The sequence below is a fragment of the Lissotriton helveticus genome, chromosome 1_1, assembly GCF_964261635.1.
Source record: "Lissotriton helveticus chromosome 1_1, aLisHel1.1, whole genome shotgun sequence".
NCBI lineage: Eukaryota > Metazoa > Chordata > Amphibia > Caudata > Salamandridae > Lissotriton > Lissotriton helveticus.
In genome coordinates this window covers 1812059170-1812076715 of record NC_136057.1, presented here as the reverse complement: position 1 = coordinate 1812076715, position 17546 = coordinate 1812059170, and the positions used below count along the sequence as shown (strand labels likewise).

The following is a 17546-nucleotide window of genomic DNA, read 5'->3' as shown; positions in this document are numbered from 1 at the left end:
CCTCACCCACCCTCACCCACCCTCACCCTCACTCACCCTCACCCTCACTCACCCTCACTCACCCTCAATCCCTCACTCACCCTCACCCACCCTCACCCTCACTCACCCTCACCCTCACTCACCCTCACCCTCACTCACCCTCACTCACCCTCTACCCTCACTCACCCTCAATACCTCACCCTCACTCACCCTCACCCACCCTCACCCTCACTCACCCTCACCCTCACTCACCCTCACTCACCCTCACCCTCACTCACCCTCACTCACCCTCACCCTCACTCACCCTCACCCTCAACCCCTCACCCTCACACAGTGCAATAGGTCTCGGAGCATTTGAGTTAGAGCTTTTAGAAATGTTTATGGCTTTTTTTTTTAAATTCTTTAGCATTGGCTACAGGAAACAAAAATGCTAAAGATTTACAAAAAAACCCATAAACAATTCTAAAAGCACTAACTCTAATGCTGCGAGACCTATTGCATTTCCAATGCTTGTTTCTGTTGCCTCATGTATTTTTGCTGGTGTTAGGTGCTTTGGGCACTGTGGGCACTGTGCCACTGCTGTCCAGTGCCACAGTGTGAGTGCTCCCTGTTGTAAATTGATATATGGATTAGTGATTCCATGATTGGATGTTTGGTTTACTTGTCAGACCCTAGTAGAGTGCACTGAGTGTGCCCAGGGAGGGTAATCCAAATGCTGCTGGTGGGCCTGCAGCACTGGTTGTGCCACCCACAGAAGCAGCCTTTGTAAAATGTGTCTAAGGTCTGCCATTGCAGAGCCTGCTTGCAGTCTGGTACTGTCATGCTGACTGGGCAAGTGCACCCACTTGCCAGTCCCTAAACCTTCCCTTTTCTTCATATCAGTCACCCCTATTGTGGGCCCATGGGCAGGGTGCATTGTAAGTATAAGGTAGGACAAGCCCTGATGTGTGTGGAATGTCCTAATAGTGAATTACAGCCATTTTCGTTTTTCACTATTGCAAAGCTACCTGTTCTCCATAGGCCAGAATAGGCTGATAGATTATTACATGTTTATAATCCTAACAGACTCAGAGAACATGGTAGAAATTCGAGTTTAGTATGCCTGAACTCAGAATGATAAAATACATATTTTAGTGAAGTTGGTTTTAACATTCTGTGTTTGCAAATACCACTTTTTAGAAAGTAGGTATTTGCTTGTCTAACTATCCAAAGCCTGCCTCTGCTAGGTTGTGTATTCCTTTGTCTGGTTTTGTGAGTGACAGGGCTGGGGGATTACAAGAGACAGGATGAGTCAGCCCAGTGGTGAATAGAGAGATCTGCATCTAGATGGGAGGGAGGAGTTGCACCTGAACCTTGAATAGGGCTGTGCCTGCCTTCCACAATGCTGGCTCCACCTCCTGGGGTGCGGCTGATGTGCCTGCCCTGCACTGAAAAAGGAAAGGAGAAGTCTGGTAAACAGAGTGCTTCAGAACTGGTTTGGACTGGGCAAGGGCCCTCTCCTCTCAGAGAACAAAGGATTTTTGGGTATAAATATTGGGACCCTGATCCCATGAAATTAGATCACTTTTGGACTACAAGAAGTAACCTTTACTTAGGAGAGGAACCTGAAGAAACTGAGGAGAGACTAATCCCAAGCTGAAGTGCTGCTTGGGGGATTGGCCTGCAGTGGTTGCCTTACTGCCAAAGGAAGGAGAAAGGAACTTTGTGTACTTTGCTTTGAACTTGTGAAGGATCTCCAAGGGCTTGGAAAAGAGCTTGCCTCCTGCTGTAGTCTCAGGGACAACAGGCTTCAACCCCCAGCTCCCCAGAGTTCTTTTGGAAGTGCCTGCTGCTGTTTTAGGCCTTCTGAGGAATTGCGTGTCACAAGGAGCTGGAAGCGCGACTCAAAGAGAACGAAGTGTGTCGCCGTCGCTGTGCCTGCCATCGCAACTCCGAAGGAGGGTGTCGCCGCTGGACCTGTCGCACTGCACCACATCGAAGAGAAGCGTGCCGCAACTAACAGGACGCGTGTCGCCGTCGTTGCTGCTGCCGTCCCAACTCCGAAGGAGGGTGTCGCCGCTGTAGCTGTTGCATTGCACCGCATCAAGAGAAGAATCTCGCAACGAGGTCGGAGCATGTCGCCGTCGCTGTGCCTGCCGTCGCCACTCCAAAAGAGGGTGTCACCGCTGGAACTATCGCACTGCACCGCATCGAAGAAGAGCACCTCGCATCCCCGAGAAGCGCGCTGCCGTCGGAGCTGCTGCCGCCACATCTTGGATGTCGCGCTGTAGTTGTCGCATCGTGCGGAAGCTTCACGCACCGTGGGAGACGAGTGTCGCCGCTGGAGCTGCTGCCGTCGCGTCGCGGAACAAGGGTATCACCGCTGCAGTCCACGCATCGAACCGAGAACTTCTCGCATCCCCGAGAAGCGTGCCGCATCTGGAAGATCTTCACGTCTTTATTTCAAGGGTCTCTATTTGTCACAAGTACATACCTGTGAGACCCCCAAATCTAACACCAGGCATCGTACTTGGTTGTTCAGAACTGGAAACGAATCGGTCAGGAACAAGGGCTCCGGATCTGTTTAGGCAATTCCAAATCTGATTCGAGCCATTCCGAACGAGATCGGAATCAGCCCCTTAGCGTGAAAGGGGTGGGCAATGGGTGTTGTTCTGGGCGTTCTGCTGCAACACCCATTGATTTTAACACTGCATCATACTTACAAGGGTGGCATAAATATGGGGCAGTGGCAAAATTAAGACTGATAAAAACCTGGTCTTAACATGGAACAACGAGGGGAAATACTTTTTTTCTCCTCGTTTTTGCTGTTTCTATGTGTGCTGCATTGTGCAGCACACATAAAAGCAGCAAAACGCTTAGTATCATTGTTTATGTGCAGGAAGGTGTCCCTTTCTGCACATAAACAATCATAAAATGATGAGTTGCCACTTCTATGTGTGCTGCACAAAGCAGCACACATAGAAATTACAAAACGCAGTTTAAATTTGTGTATGTGCAGGAAGGGGCACCTTCCTGCACATACTCTATCATTCCCACAACACAGGCAACCTTGCATTATGGTGCAAGGGTGCCTGCGTTTGCGCTAGGCAGCTGTACTTAGCGCCAGCCCGGGGAAAATGCAGGGCTGCACTCCATCACTGTTCTTGTAAATATGCTCCTTGGTGCTTTGAGGTATACCTGATTGCTGTACTTTAGTTGTATGAAGCGGAATCAGGCCAATGTGCCTTGTTAGCGTCTTAAAACGGACTCTGGCCGCAAGTGAAAGCCAGCACATTCACCTAAGGGTCTTACTTGGTTATGGGAGGGATGCCACTGGGTGAGAGGCATGGTGATTCATTCTGGTCTTACAGTGGTAACTTAAAAAGCTTTTGTTACCATATTTTATCTCCCGAGTTCTAATATAATCAGCTTTGGCTTTATTACGACAAAACCAATACAAATATACCCAAAAATCTGCACCCGCATTTGCTTCCAGTTTAAAAAGATGGCAAATCTAGTCTGGGTTCCGAACCACAAAGTTCTGGATAGTATGGCCTCAAAACATCACTCAAATCTCAGCCTCCTCATGGTAGACTGAAAGACTCATCCAACACCCACCTTCAGACCCTGCAACATCCAACTCTCCAAATGTCTGTAAACTGGGGCTGGGATTCTCGCTCTTCCTCGTTATGTAATCACAACACACATTGCACTACATTGCATTTTTTCTTTATTTAGTGCAGTGGTCCTCACATGTTTCACGCGGGGGTACCCCTTTGAGTAAAATAGAGTGGCCAACCCACTCCTCCTAAAATGAGCTAATAATATTCAGTGTGAAATGGGAGCAAGTTGAAGGGGCTTGTGGGAATTTCCGCAAAGAAATGCAGCCAGAAAAATAGATTTTCTTCTTTTTACCGTACAATATATGTATAACCTGTGATGCTATGAAAGTGAACCAAATATTTCAAATGAGAACAACAGAAGCATATTGAAAGGATATTCTATAACCGATGTTACTTTTTGTTTACCATATATCCAGTGTATGAAATTAAAAGTATATTGTAAATTAGTGACTTTGCGGGGAACCTGGTACAAATCAGCAAATAAATCACAGAATTGACACCCAATGTTGCCTTTCATTTTCCTGAATTCAAATATTTGATACAATTTTGTTTACCTTTTAAACGAACACTTTCGAACAACATCAGCAATTGGGTTTTGGCATACAGAGTCAGTGGGAGACTCCGATTTCCTTTTCCCAGTGCCTCGCACCCCCATAGGCACTCGGTTCAGTTCATAAAACTTTATTCGACTAGTTCATAACAACCATAAAAGTACATAGAACATGTTATGAAAACAATATAAAACATATCCCGGTGGCAGTATAATAAAAACCATATCTAACAAATAAAATAAAAAAACACACACATATTAAAATGATAGTCCATCATCACCATGTGATCATTACATAATTGTATGATCTAAGGGCCCGCTAATACATAGCACTTCTCCTCAAGTGAATGGCCTTCAACATAAAAAGAGCAACATCAAACCACACAACAGGATCATTTAATGCAAGCAATTGCTCCAGGGCAACTTCGTAAGATCAAATGTTCTGGGCAACAAGAATAGGTTTGAGAAAAATAAAAATGCATGAGATTCAGATAAAAGTTACAAAACAACAGAAAGTGCAATGTGTTTTGCTTACTCCGACTATCACATGGGCAAAGGGTCACAACGCAACATCCATTACATAGCATGCCATTACAACGCAACCATTACAACGCATGACACTACAACGCACATCATTACAACGCATGTCATTACAACGCAGTCATTTTAACGCATACCATTACAACACATACCATTACCATCCAACACTTACCCTACTGTTGCACCCCCTGGAGCTAGAATAGTAATTTTTACCCCTACACTATCCAATACTTACCATACATGCAATGTAATGTTATGCGTTGTAATGGTATGCGTTGTAAAGGTAGTATGCGTTGTAATGGAATGCGTTGTAAAGGTAGTTTTTTAAAACTTCGTTGTAATGGCATGCGTTGTTATGGAATGCGTTGTAATGGATGTTGCGTTGTAAAAAATGCGTTGTAAAGGTGTGCGTTGTAAAAGTATGCGTTTTAACGTCATACAACCTAATAACAAGGGTATTACCAAAAGTATATCTTCCAGGTACTCTAGGCCGACCTCCTGATGTATGATTGTAGTTGAGGCGGAAGCAGGTAGGCATAATAACTGTTTTAGAAAACTTTTTTCTTCAACTTGCAGTGCTGTGCTGGGAGCACAACCCCAAAGGCCGGTCACATATGTAGCAGTGGCAACTCTTCTAGTCTTGTATGTTTCCACCATTTCTCTAATGGGTCGGCTACCTAGTTTGGATGAAAACCTAAAAATACCTTGAGAAATTCTGCTCATTTTGTCTTCTCCAATTATTATATGTTGTGCCCAAGGGTCAATATCTGTAAATAAAACCCCCAAATAGCAAAAAGAATGTACTTTGTCAATTTGGGTATTATCAGAAAAAAAGCTCTACATTGTTTAGGTTTATGCCCACAGATCATCGTAAAAGTTTAAATTTCATTAATCACCATTTTTTTGGAAGACATAAACTCCCCAAAAGCACTCATCAATTTCTGAGAACGAACTGGGGTCCTGAATAACAAAACAGCATTTTAGGTATATAACAACACTGGCATAGAACACCTGGCGGCACAGGGAGCATCAGCTTGCAAAGACTGCAGGAAAATATCTACCCTACTGATGAAAAGTGAAGTAAAGCATAGACTTGTTGAATGCCCCTCCCCACTTTAAAAGGTGGCAGAGCATTCACACTGAGAACCAAAACGAACTTAGTAGATAAGTTCTCATAAAGGTGTGCAAGGAAACCTATGAGTGGCTTGGGGGCCTTGAGAGAGATCAACGATGACCAAAGAATGGCATGGTCAACTGAATCAAAGGCGCTACTTAGGTCTGAAAAACATAGGTAAATAGCACCTGGTTTGGCTCTAGTGCATTTCTCAATCAACAACTCCAGGCCAATGCATTGCTCTATGCCCCTAAACCCTTTCTAAACCTAAACTGCACTGGTGATCAAATAAAAAGAGTCTTGTACCCCTTCCTCCAACCTCATCAGTAGGATCCTACTCATCACTTTCACAGAGGAATCCAGGAGCTAAATAGGACAATAGTTTTTAGGATCTGATTTATTGTCCTTTTAGTAGATAGTTACAATTATAGAAATGCCTCAGGAAGGTGGGATCAAATCAATGGCAGCTACATTAAACACTCTCGTAAAGATGGGCCCCCATAGTTTAGTGGCAGATTTAAATGCATCTACTTGCACCCCATCAGGTCCAGGGCCCGTCCTCCAGCCTGCAAAGCTTAAAATCCTTGTCAATTGTAATAGCCAGTGGGAGGGGACTCCATCAATGCATCGCCTCACACATTTCTATGCCACTGTCCCTACTACTCAATTTGAAGATTTCAGAGAAATGTGCCATCCAAACATCACAGGAAATGAAGGAACAGAACTCACGGATAGTATCGTTTTTTAAAAACGGTGCATTGACCGTGTCCCACAATAACTTATTATTGTTAGTTTCCTCAGCTAAGGTCAGTTTTGTCCACGCCTCTTCCTGCAGTACTTTCTTCCTTGCAGCAAGGGCTTGTCTATACTGTAGACGAAGTGACTTAATAATCATAATATCCCGGGGCGTAGATCCTGTTTCAGACACGGGGAGGTCTGGGTACCACCATGGTTGAACTATCCCCCTATTATTTCTCTTGGTGATATTCGATGAACGGGTCAGGTATGACTTAATGGAACGGGCAATGTGATTAAAACTATCAGCAAATGAGAAGACTTGTCATCCTGTAAACAGTAACTTATTTAAGTAAAGTTTCTTGATACTTTTTTTGTATTATGCTATTGGGATCAATGCCAGCCCACTTAATTCGTACACCGTTAGGCCTAATAGGGGTAATATTGTTGGTTAAGGGGAATGATTCACATTTCTTACCCCAGAAGAGGAAAGGTAATATGATAGGATCATGGTCACTTAATACATACTGCACAATGCTAAGGGTACCACACATACAATTTACGGAGGCAGATACCAATACATGGTCATTAACTGTAGAGGAGTTTCTTCTTGCAAACAATGGAATTTGCTCCCCACTGTTATCACATTCACACTTCAGTAACTGTAGATCATGTTTGGAAATTATGGAATTCAATGCATCCCCACACTCATTATGGCAGAAGTGAACGAGGCCCACCCCTTCCTGTGTAATATATCCACATACACGTATTGCAGGTAAAGGGCACGCCTGGATAGGTGTGAATATGGTGTGGAAAAGCTCCAAGACCATGATCAAGTGCTCTAGACACACTACTGTGTGTAGCGTCAAAAACATTATTAAATAAATTTACCAGCACCAGGTCTCACCCCCCCTTAATACTTAACCACAGCAATTGGGAGTGTGGACCCACGAAGAAGTCTTTTTGACAGTTACAGGGGGTTTATTGAAAATAAGAATCTGAAGTCCTCCTTTGACCTGACCCAGCGTGGGAAGGTATAGCGCCCAAAAAGTGGGAAGAGAAACCGTCCACATGTATCGGGCTAGTACACCAAGTTTCTTGGATACAAATAACATCAAAGCCCAGTATATTATTGATCCAATCGATATTTTCTAGCTTGTTCATTAGTCTGCCCACGTTCCAAGTTGCAAATTTATAACCCCCATCCAGGGAATGATTTGATTCACTGTAATAGACACATTAGTGTGTAAGCAACTTGAGCTAGGGTTAATATCATTGTTTTTAGCTAAGGACTTATGTTTACCCGTATTAAAGCCCATTGCCACCCTAAAAGTGCCTAAAAATCAACATTGAAAAATGAGCAGTTAGGCCCAAAGGGATGTGGGTTTAGGCAGGGCCATATCACAATCAACAACAACAAGATTGCCTAAACCACACTTTCCATTTAAGCTTTTATAATTATTGCTTAATGGCCAAACACGACTTCTTTTGGGTTGTACCAGTATTTTATTTATACCTTTTGATTTCAAAAACATTTTTTGTAAATTTTCATTAGATTTTTTACGTGTGAAAAGGAAAGAATGAAGGAAAAAGTAATCCACTCTTCTGTACAATATATACAAACACATACAAGATTATTTACAACAAACCATTTAAGATCCACATATTTACTAAGACATGTACTTAACAAACTACATCTAAATACACGATTTAACATGAAACAAAAAAAATACTTATGATCTCAATAAATTACAAATGAGTGAATCATTATCAAACTTTTAAGACCAAATCCTTATAGTCAATGGGAGCAACAAAACATTAATAGCATATTTCATCAAGAACAGAATTTGATTCAGACTGTTTGAAGACAGAATGATGATTTCTTGTCCTATTTTGCTCCTTAGATGTGCCGACGCGTTTCGAATCAAGGGCAATTAATATCTAGATTCTCATCAGGGCTTTTCTGATTTTCTGTACAAGATGTATAAAAACCAGAAAATATTTACAAATTGTTTTATGCTTCCTTCCTTTCTATGTATTATCGCTACCTGTGCATTCAACATAATAATGTACCTGGATAAACTGCATATGTTTTTGAGTCTTTTCTTACGTCAAAGTTTTGGCCACCATATTTATGTTCTACAAAAAAGAAGGGAACTTTGTATCAAGGAACTGAATAATCTCATTTCAGGCACATGCAGAGCAGTGTCTCACATTACTAGTATCGGAATTTCAAAGTTTTGCGGAACGCATACCTCTAGACTTTTTTTCTTTTTCCAAAGAAAAGAGAATATGTTGTTTTTTTGCTAGAGCAATACCGTCGCTATATTCATGGCACGCCTGAAAGGTGAGGAATATATATATTAGCTCCTCTCTTTGTCATTTTTTTTACCACAAGCTACTTCATATTTAAACAAAAGAGAAGACTCCTTTTATGTTTTGCCGTGGGTGAGCAAGCTAAAGAGGTAGAGGCCATGGAAGAAGGAGCTGCCACAGGCACACTAGGAAACTGATGGTTCATGGAAACATCCAAAACATCGGTGATACTTGTACATACCTATCCACTGGCTTCCGCCCCATGTCCGGTCTAGGCTTGATATCCTCAATAGTCACCTCATGTACGCCCGGCACAGCCATGCCCAGGGATAGGCGATGTTCTGCCAAGTCTATTTCTTTTGATATAACTCCCACAGCACGCTCTAGAAATGAGTCTATGGTGGTAGAGTTTGTGGTACTGTTCATCTCTTCTGCTTTCTTAGCACTTCCAATCTTACGCTTACCCATACTGTCCGGTAAGTCCAAAAAGATGCCTCAAAATGGAAGAGTACAGGCCTCAACCCGCAAGTCTCCTACTGAGCAGCACACAAGGTAGTACACTTCATACACTTCAATGGTGCATACAGGGCCGCTGGTTGAATTCAGCACTTTTAGCGTGATGGCAAGTGTTTCCCCACCTCCTGCAGCGGCACGGGTGTGTGGGGGAAGGAGTCCGCCCCAGATAGCCTCCGCTACAAGGTAGCACTTCAAAGGCACACATTTGAGCTCCTCTGGCTGTGTGTTTGTCCCACAGTTTGAAGATCACTTAAAATGTGTGTGTGGGGGGAGAATGTCCAAGGGAGTAGCCAGAAAAATAAATTCCTACACTTGGAATAGTATCCGAAATGGTATTGAACGAGTTGGTGATGCAAGGTTTTTATCTTCATCCTTCCATCTCTTGGTTCTTCCTTCTGTATTTTCCACCTAATCTTTTTTCTATCCACCCTTCCTACTGTCCATCTTTCTTTCCATCTTTTTCCATCTACCCGTTCTTCCATAAATTTTTTCTGTCTGTCTTTTTCCCTTCTTCCCTCCATTCACTCATCTATCATCCATCCTTCTTTTCTACATCCAACTCTCTCTCCACCCTTCCTTCCAATCTACTCCCCATTCTTGTCCATATCAATCCTTCTCTTCATCATCCACCCATCTCTCTCTCCATCCTTTTCTCCATTTATGTATGTCTATCCTCCTCTCCTTCCATCCAACAATCATTCTCTCCATCAATTCACTCATCTTTGCGCCCATCCATCAATATGTTGATCTAACCATCCCTTCAATCTAATCCCCATCTCTCCATCTATCCTTCTCTTTTTTCTAGGGTTTTCTGAATCCTGCACCTTCTCCCTCCTGCCCTTCTTTGTATGCTTTCTTATTCTCTTTGTTCCCCAAAACCTCATCCCATAGCTCCTACATACTATTCAATTGTAGCAGCATTTATGAGCTTCTATTTGGAGACATATGTATCCAGTTAAAGCCAGATGAACTGTAAACATCAATTTAAATGCTTTATGTTAAACAGCACTGCCTAGTGGCACCCACCCCTGCCAATATACTAATTTGGAGGGTCATGAAGCCCTGAGTGTGGGGCTGGTTGTGTCTAGCCTTCAAGCTCAGCTGCAGTGCTGATGTCACAGGACCTGTGAGGATATAGTATGGGGCAGGCTATAATCAGATCAAAGTGAGAGGCAGAGCCATCTTGCCCCAAGTGGGGCTCCCTGCTTCCACCTTACTGGTTCTCGGAGGGGTTTTTGAGAGGTGACTCTTTGCATCAGGGCTAAAGTCCTAAAAAAAGACACCACGTGTGATATCACAGGAAGTGACATCATGGCATGTGACATCGCATGTGGCATCACAGGAAGTGGCATGACAATCCATGACCTCACAGGAAGTGACATCAGAGCTTAAGACCTACATATGTTTCGTAGGTCTATCAATAGTAAATTTGAGCGCATTACAATACTTAACAAATGAGATTTTGCATTGAGGTTGTGCCAAAATTTTTACCCAACCCCAACGCAAAATCTGGGCCTCAACTTCTATATTTATTTTTTTAAACCCTGCCACAAAGAAATTGGCAACAAGGAAAAACATGACCGTAAATCTGTTCTGCTTAATTGATTGCAATAACTGTATTTTCAAATTTTACATTACCCTGTGGGGTACCGCAGGGATCATCCCTGAGCCCCACGCTTTTTAATGTTTATGTTTATGTTGCACCATTGGCGAAACTGATTATATCCCTGGGGTTCTCTACTGTCTCCTATGCGAATGATACGCAGATTATTGTCTCAGTGTCAGGATCTCCCACTGACACTGTGAAGCGGTTCCACTCCTGCCTTCGTCAGGTGGGGGAGTGGATGGCTACAAACTGTCTAAAATTGAACCCCAGTAAGACGGAGGTGCTACTATTTGGGGCTCACTCCAATTTTTGGTCACCAGATCTCTGGCCCCTGGAATTTGGGCCACTACCTACACCAGTGACCAAGGTTAAGAACTTGGGAGTCACCTTTGACTGTAAACTTTCATTGGAACACCATGTCAATCAGGCTACCTCCCTCTCTTTTTATACATTGAAAATCCTTCGAAAAATCCTCCATTTATTCCAGCAGAGCTTCATAAGCTGGTGGTCTCAGCACTTGTCCTTTCGAGAGCCGATTATTGCAATGGGCTCTTCATTAACCTTCGCAAAAAATGCGAAGCCAAACTGCAGGTTGTCCAAAATGCTGCGGCCAGGCTCCTACTGAATACCCCGAGATATAAATCACTGGCACTGTAGGATCTTCATTGGCTGCCAATAAAAAACGTACAGAGTTCAAAGCTCTATGTATTGTTTTTAAGACCACTCAGGACATAGGACCAGGTTTTTTAAAACGGAATCTGTTATCCTACATTCCAGCAAGTAACCTTCATTCATCCTCGTCCAACGATTTTGTTGTTCCCAGGGTGAAAAAATCTTCCTGGGGAGGGAGAAGTTTTTTGTTGGGTGCTACTGGGCTATGGAATTCTCTCCCATCAAATCTGAAACATGAGAACAATCTGTAGCGTTTAGGAAGGCGCTAAAGACTTGGCTGTTTAGTCGTTAAGGTCTGTCGAACCTCAGCCTCAATGAGTAAGCGCATTGACACCTTCGGGTGAATGTTTTGCTCTCTATAAGTCGCCTTTTCATTTAATTTCCTTTTAGAATATCTTATGGGGTTAAGGCACCTGCTGCAGAGATCTTTGTTTGCCAGCTAAATCTCAGGGAATAATAATAATGGTAAGATTACTCTGGAACATAACGTATTTCCTGGAGAGATCTGTGTTTTGCTTAGTCTTAGTTTTAAATCAAAGTATTATAGAGGGTTAATATGTCTCCTGCAAAGCACAAATGTAACACACAGATGACAGATTTTTTTAATGTAAATGGATAAGTGGGTTACTGCTTTAAGATAGAAATCCTGATGTTACTTGTAGTTCATAAATTGTAATCGTTCTAATATAGCACAGGGAGGTATGAAGGACATGGTTTCCTGCACCTTGTAACCCTCACAACCTTATGTGACATATCCTTTATAGTGATGTACACACATATGATTTGTTGTCAATGTATAATCTGTATGTATGATATAAGCATTCTGACCCCCTGCATTGGGATGAGTAGTAGCACTACTCATCCTAAAACAGGGTGTCAGAGTGCTTTACATCACACATACACAAATAATAATTTAAATACCACTATTTTGTTTTATTTATTTTATAGCACTTAAGCACTATTGTAATGCTAAAGCGCTATAAAATAAATAAAACTAAATAGCTGTCTTTAAATGTTATTTGTGTAAATACTGGGGCGACCAGCACATCTGACTTTCTTGCAGTGCGTGCATATATATCTCTTATATACAGGGACTGAACAAAGTCAAAAGCATTTCCCTCTTAAGTACCTGTGAACTGATAAGATGTGGGCCTTTGTTTCCCCTCCATTGCATCTAGTAGCGAGGCTCCCTATAGCTCCCAGCCAGGATACTCCAACAAACAAGCATTGGCATAGCCAATAGGTCTCACTTTTTTGACCCTATAAGTATTTAGTTATGCAGCAGAATATCCTTGGTGCAACAACACCAACTGTTACATGGCTAAACACTTATAAGTTCCCAAATGCGAGACCAATTGGTTATGCCAATGCTTGTTATTTTTGTGATTTTGTATAGCACGGGTTGGGTCCCTGTCGGCGTCAGAGCACTGTACATCTTGTATTTGCACTTGCAAGTAAAGACAATTAGAACCCAAGGACAATACAACACACCTCTTTGTACATTATTGTAGGAAGATACAAATTATTTCTAGAAATACAAAGGGTGTTTTTGTACGTGATCACTATAAAGAGAACCCCTCTTCTTGAAATCCATGGAATGTGAAGTTATCTGGCGCATCGGGAAAATCATATAATTAAATAAAGATTTTACAATCTAGATGGGGAGGGGCCTGTTAGCCCAAATATAGAGATAGCAAGGGCTTTGTAAGACCCCCACCTAAGTATGGATGGAACAGGAAGGGCGAGGGGTACAACGTGGGCATGGGCGCGCCTCATACCCACCAAGGGACAGTATTGCTTTCATGCCCCTCTCCCCAGGGACTGGAATAAAGGTGTGGGGCGGGGAGTTGTACAAAAGGGTTACACTTTGCACCAAGAATGACCCTCATCACGCACTGGTGCATGGGCACTCACAGAGGAGCATTGGCTAACAAGAAAGCCAGGCTCACATCCAGTTCAGCTGGTCACCTAGTGTGATCCTGGGAAGCCTGTAGAATTACCGCTCTCTGGCCCTTCATATGCCTGGGGAGCAGGGGCCACAGCAGTGGGTAAAGAAATGACCCTCTAAATGTCCTGTGTGACATATTTTTTCTTCTCAAGTAATTCTTTGCCTTGTCTCTGTAAACCGCTGTGCCATCCTGGGTCCATGGCCTTGAGGCACTACATAAATATCCTAAATGAATACATACTCAAGGCTGGGCTGGAAATAGTAGTGTTTTATTTCCTACCTGCTGTGAGGCCATTCCCAATTGATGGTATCATATGAAAAGGAGATTAAAAGAAATGTAAACTGAAATGTTGAATTCTAGATATTGGGCTAAATAAAGAACATTCCTTGGATCATTCTACATAACTCGCATGATTTGGGTGAGTTTGCAGATGGGTGTATATGCCTTCCACAGAGATTATGTGTAACCTGCAAAACACTGGTTAAATCCCAGCATGGCATGTCAGCATTTCATCTTTGCATTTCATCATGACGAGACTGATAAAATGAGTTGACCAACAGCAGCAGTTGTAATTTACATTGCCACAAAAAGGCAAAGTAGGCTGTTGGAAGGTAAGAAGAGCTATATAAAATAAGTTATGTATTTGTTTAATGAAAAAACAGAAAGGTTTCAAAGGTATTTAACTCTTTAATTAGACAAGTTTATGTGCAAAATCCTGTACTAAAAAATGTATTTAATATTTGTACTTTTAACTTGATATTTATGCCTCCTACCTGTCGGGTAGATATATGTCATTAGGCCATATGGTAAACACTTTCTTATGTTGTATATGAATGTCAATAGGGCGGTCAATGGGTTAAATGACAATGAATGCACACCACTGCGCGTAAAATATGACCGGTCTCAAAAGTAATTAAACACGTCTATTTACATTTTTTTAAACATCATTGTTCCATACAAGTATCTGAACAGATCCTGAATAATATATAGAGTCAATTTGTGGAACAAGAGAACTGATTAGGAATTAGTTAAGGATTTTGAACAGCACAATATTTGCATGTTCCTAATGAAACTTAACTGATGCTTTTCAGTATGCTTGTGGTGTATGATTAAGTGTTAAATTCTGCAACTCAAGAAACTAGATGAACAAAGTTTAGATTTCAAATACCCCATGTAATATAATGATAATATGACGTTACCATGACATGCTAATCAACCACGAGGGAGTGCGAGCAGAGGAGCATTCACAGTGATAGAAGACACACATGAAACTGACGAAGAGGAAGGGAAAGGAGGGGGGGGTGTGAGCAGAGGAGCCCGATTACAGCAATAAAAACATAGAAGGCACCTGTGCACGTGCACGAGCTCGTGAACGCAAGCTGTAGGCCAGCAAAAGCCTCTGGTGGCATGTTTAAAAGCCACTTAGTAAATGTCTCGAAGAGACCACATGCTGTCTCAGGCGAGACCTAAAAAGCGGCCTAAAGGACCCTTAACTCCTGCTTTTGTGATGGGCCCAGTTGGAATCTGAAAAGCCCCCTCCCACCCACAATGTGCTGCTCGGAACAAAAGCAGACAACATGCAGGCACTGCTGAAAGTGTTGCTGTTCGGAAAAAAAGCAGGAAACGTGCAGGTTTTGCTGAAAGTGAGCCGGTGTCAGAAAATAACACCAGGAAGAGTTCAGCATATTTCAGTGAATTTGAAAGCGGCTAGCTCTGCCGAATGGTAGACAGCATCTACCATCTGAAAACAGTGGGTAGATGGCGTCTACCCTCAACTCGAGCCCTGATTTGCATATTCGCTGGCCATTTTGTATTGTGGACTGGATTTTTGCTTCTGTTGACTCAGGGGCCCGGCCTTAGGGACACGTCCGGACTAGTTCTTAACCTGCCAAGGAGTTGTATCCAGTACCTTAAAAGGAAATATAGAACTGCAAGCACTCCCTATTTTAGAGAACCTCGTTGCACCTCAGAAGCGCCCGTCCTCTCCCATTAAATGCACTAAAGCAGTGCTGCGAAGTTCAGGTACTCTCCGTTTCAAAATAAAGAAGTGTAGGAACTGAGTACCGGACAGCACCTGCCCATTTAAAGCACTGTCGTTCTCAAATCTCACTCCCGAGATAAAGTTACTGCAAAGCTTGCTGACTCTCCACCCTCTCGCCTTCAAAGATCTAGAAATACCCTAGGGTCAGGGCGAGGTGTGACCACTCCACACTGAATTTATTTTTCAGATTTTTTTAAAATTGTTTTTTATAGCATAAGACATAATACAGGTACAAGGCATAGGTCAACATTACTGCAGTAAAATGTATCATACATATTTCAACAACACACGTAGAAGAGCATTTGATAGTGCCACTTGCATCACTCCGGCCTGATACTGTTTTGAAACCTTCTTGTGTGTCTACCAGAATTATTTGTTGTAATCTAGCATTTATTTGATAAAGCAACAGTGCTGATTTATTTCTTTGCTGTTATTTAGCATTGAGTTGGTAAAGTAAAGTAACCCGCGTTGTCGCCCTCTTGAACACAGTTTGCCTTTGGAGTGCCCGACCTGGCCCTGAAGGACATCGCCTGCAGCCAGGCCCTGCTGGACCGCTTCATCATCTTCACCAGCCGGCGGGGGATGCAGTCTGTGCAGAACGCGCTATGCGTGCTCTCTCAGCAGAGGCTGCAGCGCATAGAAGACGTCTTCTACGCCAACGTGGATTTCTTCAAACTGTTCCGGCTGGTGAGTGTAACATGTCGCTGTGCCTGTCACGTCTGCCAAGGGCAAGAACAGCTGCATCTTTTTCTCACGTGCCTCTCCTAAGTACCTTGGATAGGGTTTTGCCTGGCTTAAATATGTGCGAGTTAAGGGCTTACAAAGGAGAAAAGATAATAAGGCTGGGCCTTAACCAGATTTCAGCTTCAGGGAGTGATGTGCTTTGATGAAGACAGACAGGCATGGTCTTTTTCATGGGGGGACGGTTCCTGTCTTTGCAGAAAGTGTTTATACAGGATGTGCACACCGACTGTGCCGTAGATGGGTATTAGGGTTTTCTGATGTAGGGGCCCTATATTTTACAGATTCTGTAAATTTACTGAATCGGTAAATTTACAGAATCGGTAAAATACCGAATCGGTATATTTACCGATTCGGTAAATCCATATGTAGCTGACACTCCTGAGAGTGCCACAGGCCCTTAAGAGTCGGTATTTTACCACCCAATCCTATTGGATGGTAAAATACCGAATTCAGCTGTGCATGCACATCTGTGCATGCACACCTGTGCAATGTGACACACAGGCATGCCCTTAGGGCATGTATGTGTGCCACATGTCACACATGCCTGTACTTGGGGTGCTAGAGGGTGTCAAAGTGACACCCCCTGCACCCTTGCAGGATTCGGTATTTACCGATTCGATAAATACCGAATCGGTATTGCCCATTGATTCCTATGGGCTTCAAGGCTCATAGGAATCAATGGGGTAAATACCGAATGTTACAGATTCGGTAATTCAAAATAAAAAATTACCTACATCTCCCTCCTTCTAATTTACCGATTCATAAATACCGAATCGGTAAAATTCGGTATTTATGAGTCGGTAAATTAGAGTTACCTACATCTAGCCCTTATTTCTTAATAATTGTAAGTAGTAAAAAACAAGCATTGGCAATACCAATAGGTCAGTCTTTAAAGGGATGTTGTGTGGTTATGCGAAGTATAGCAAGTAAATAGCATCGGATTATATATGTATTTGTGTGGCAGCAAATAATTGTAGAAATGTTGTGGTATGCTATATTGATTTGTATAGTGCATTAATCACCCATGAGGGCATCCAAGCGCTTGCCTAGGTGTGTAGATTTGTGGTTCCCAAAGTGCTAATATGAAGAGCCAGGTCTTTCGCTTATTGCAGAACTCAAGAAGTAAGGAGGAGGCTCTGATGTGCTGAGAGAGGTCCTTCCATGTCTTGGGTGTGATGTAGA

The 17546-nt window shown here is 42.7% G+C and overlaps 1 protein-coding gene across 1 annotated transcript in view; it reads left to right on the top strand.

Moving 5' to 3' along the window:
* Positions 1-17546, top strand: part of ABCA4 (ATP binding cassette subfamily A member 4) — a 1114059-nt gene that overhangs the window by 147956 nt on the left and 948557 nt on the right. The window contains exon 6 of the mRNA XM_078650330.1: positions 16110-16307. Coding sequence (XP_078506456.1) covers positions 16110-16307 — 198 coding nt within the window. The remainder of the gene's footprint in view (positions 1-16109; positions 16308-17546) is intronic.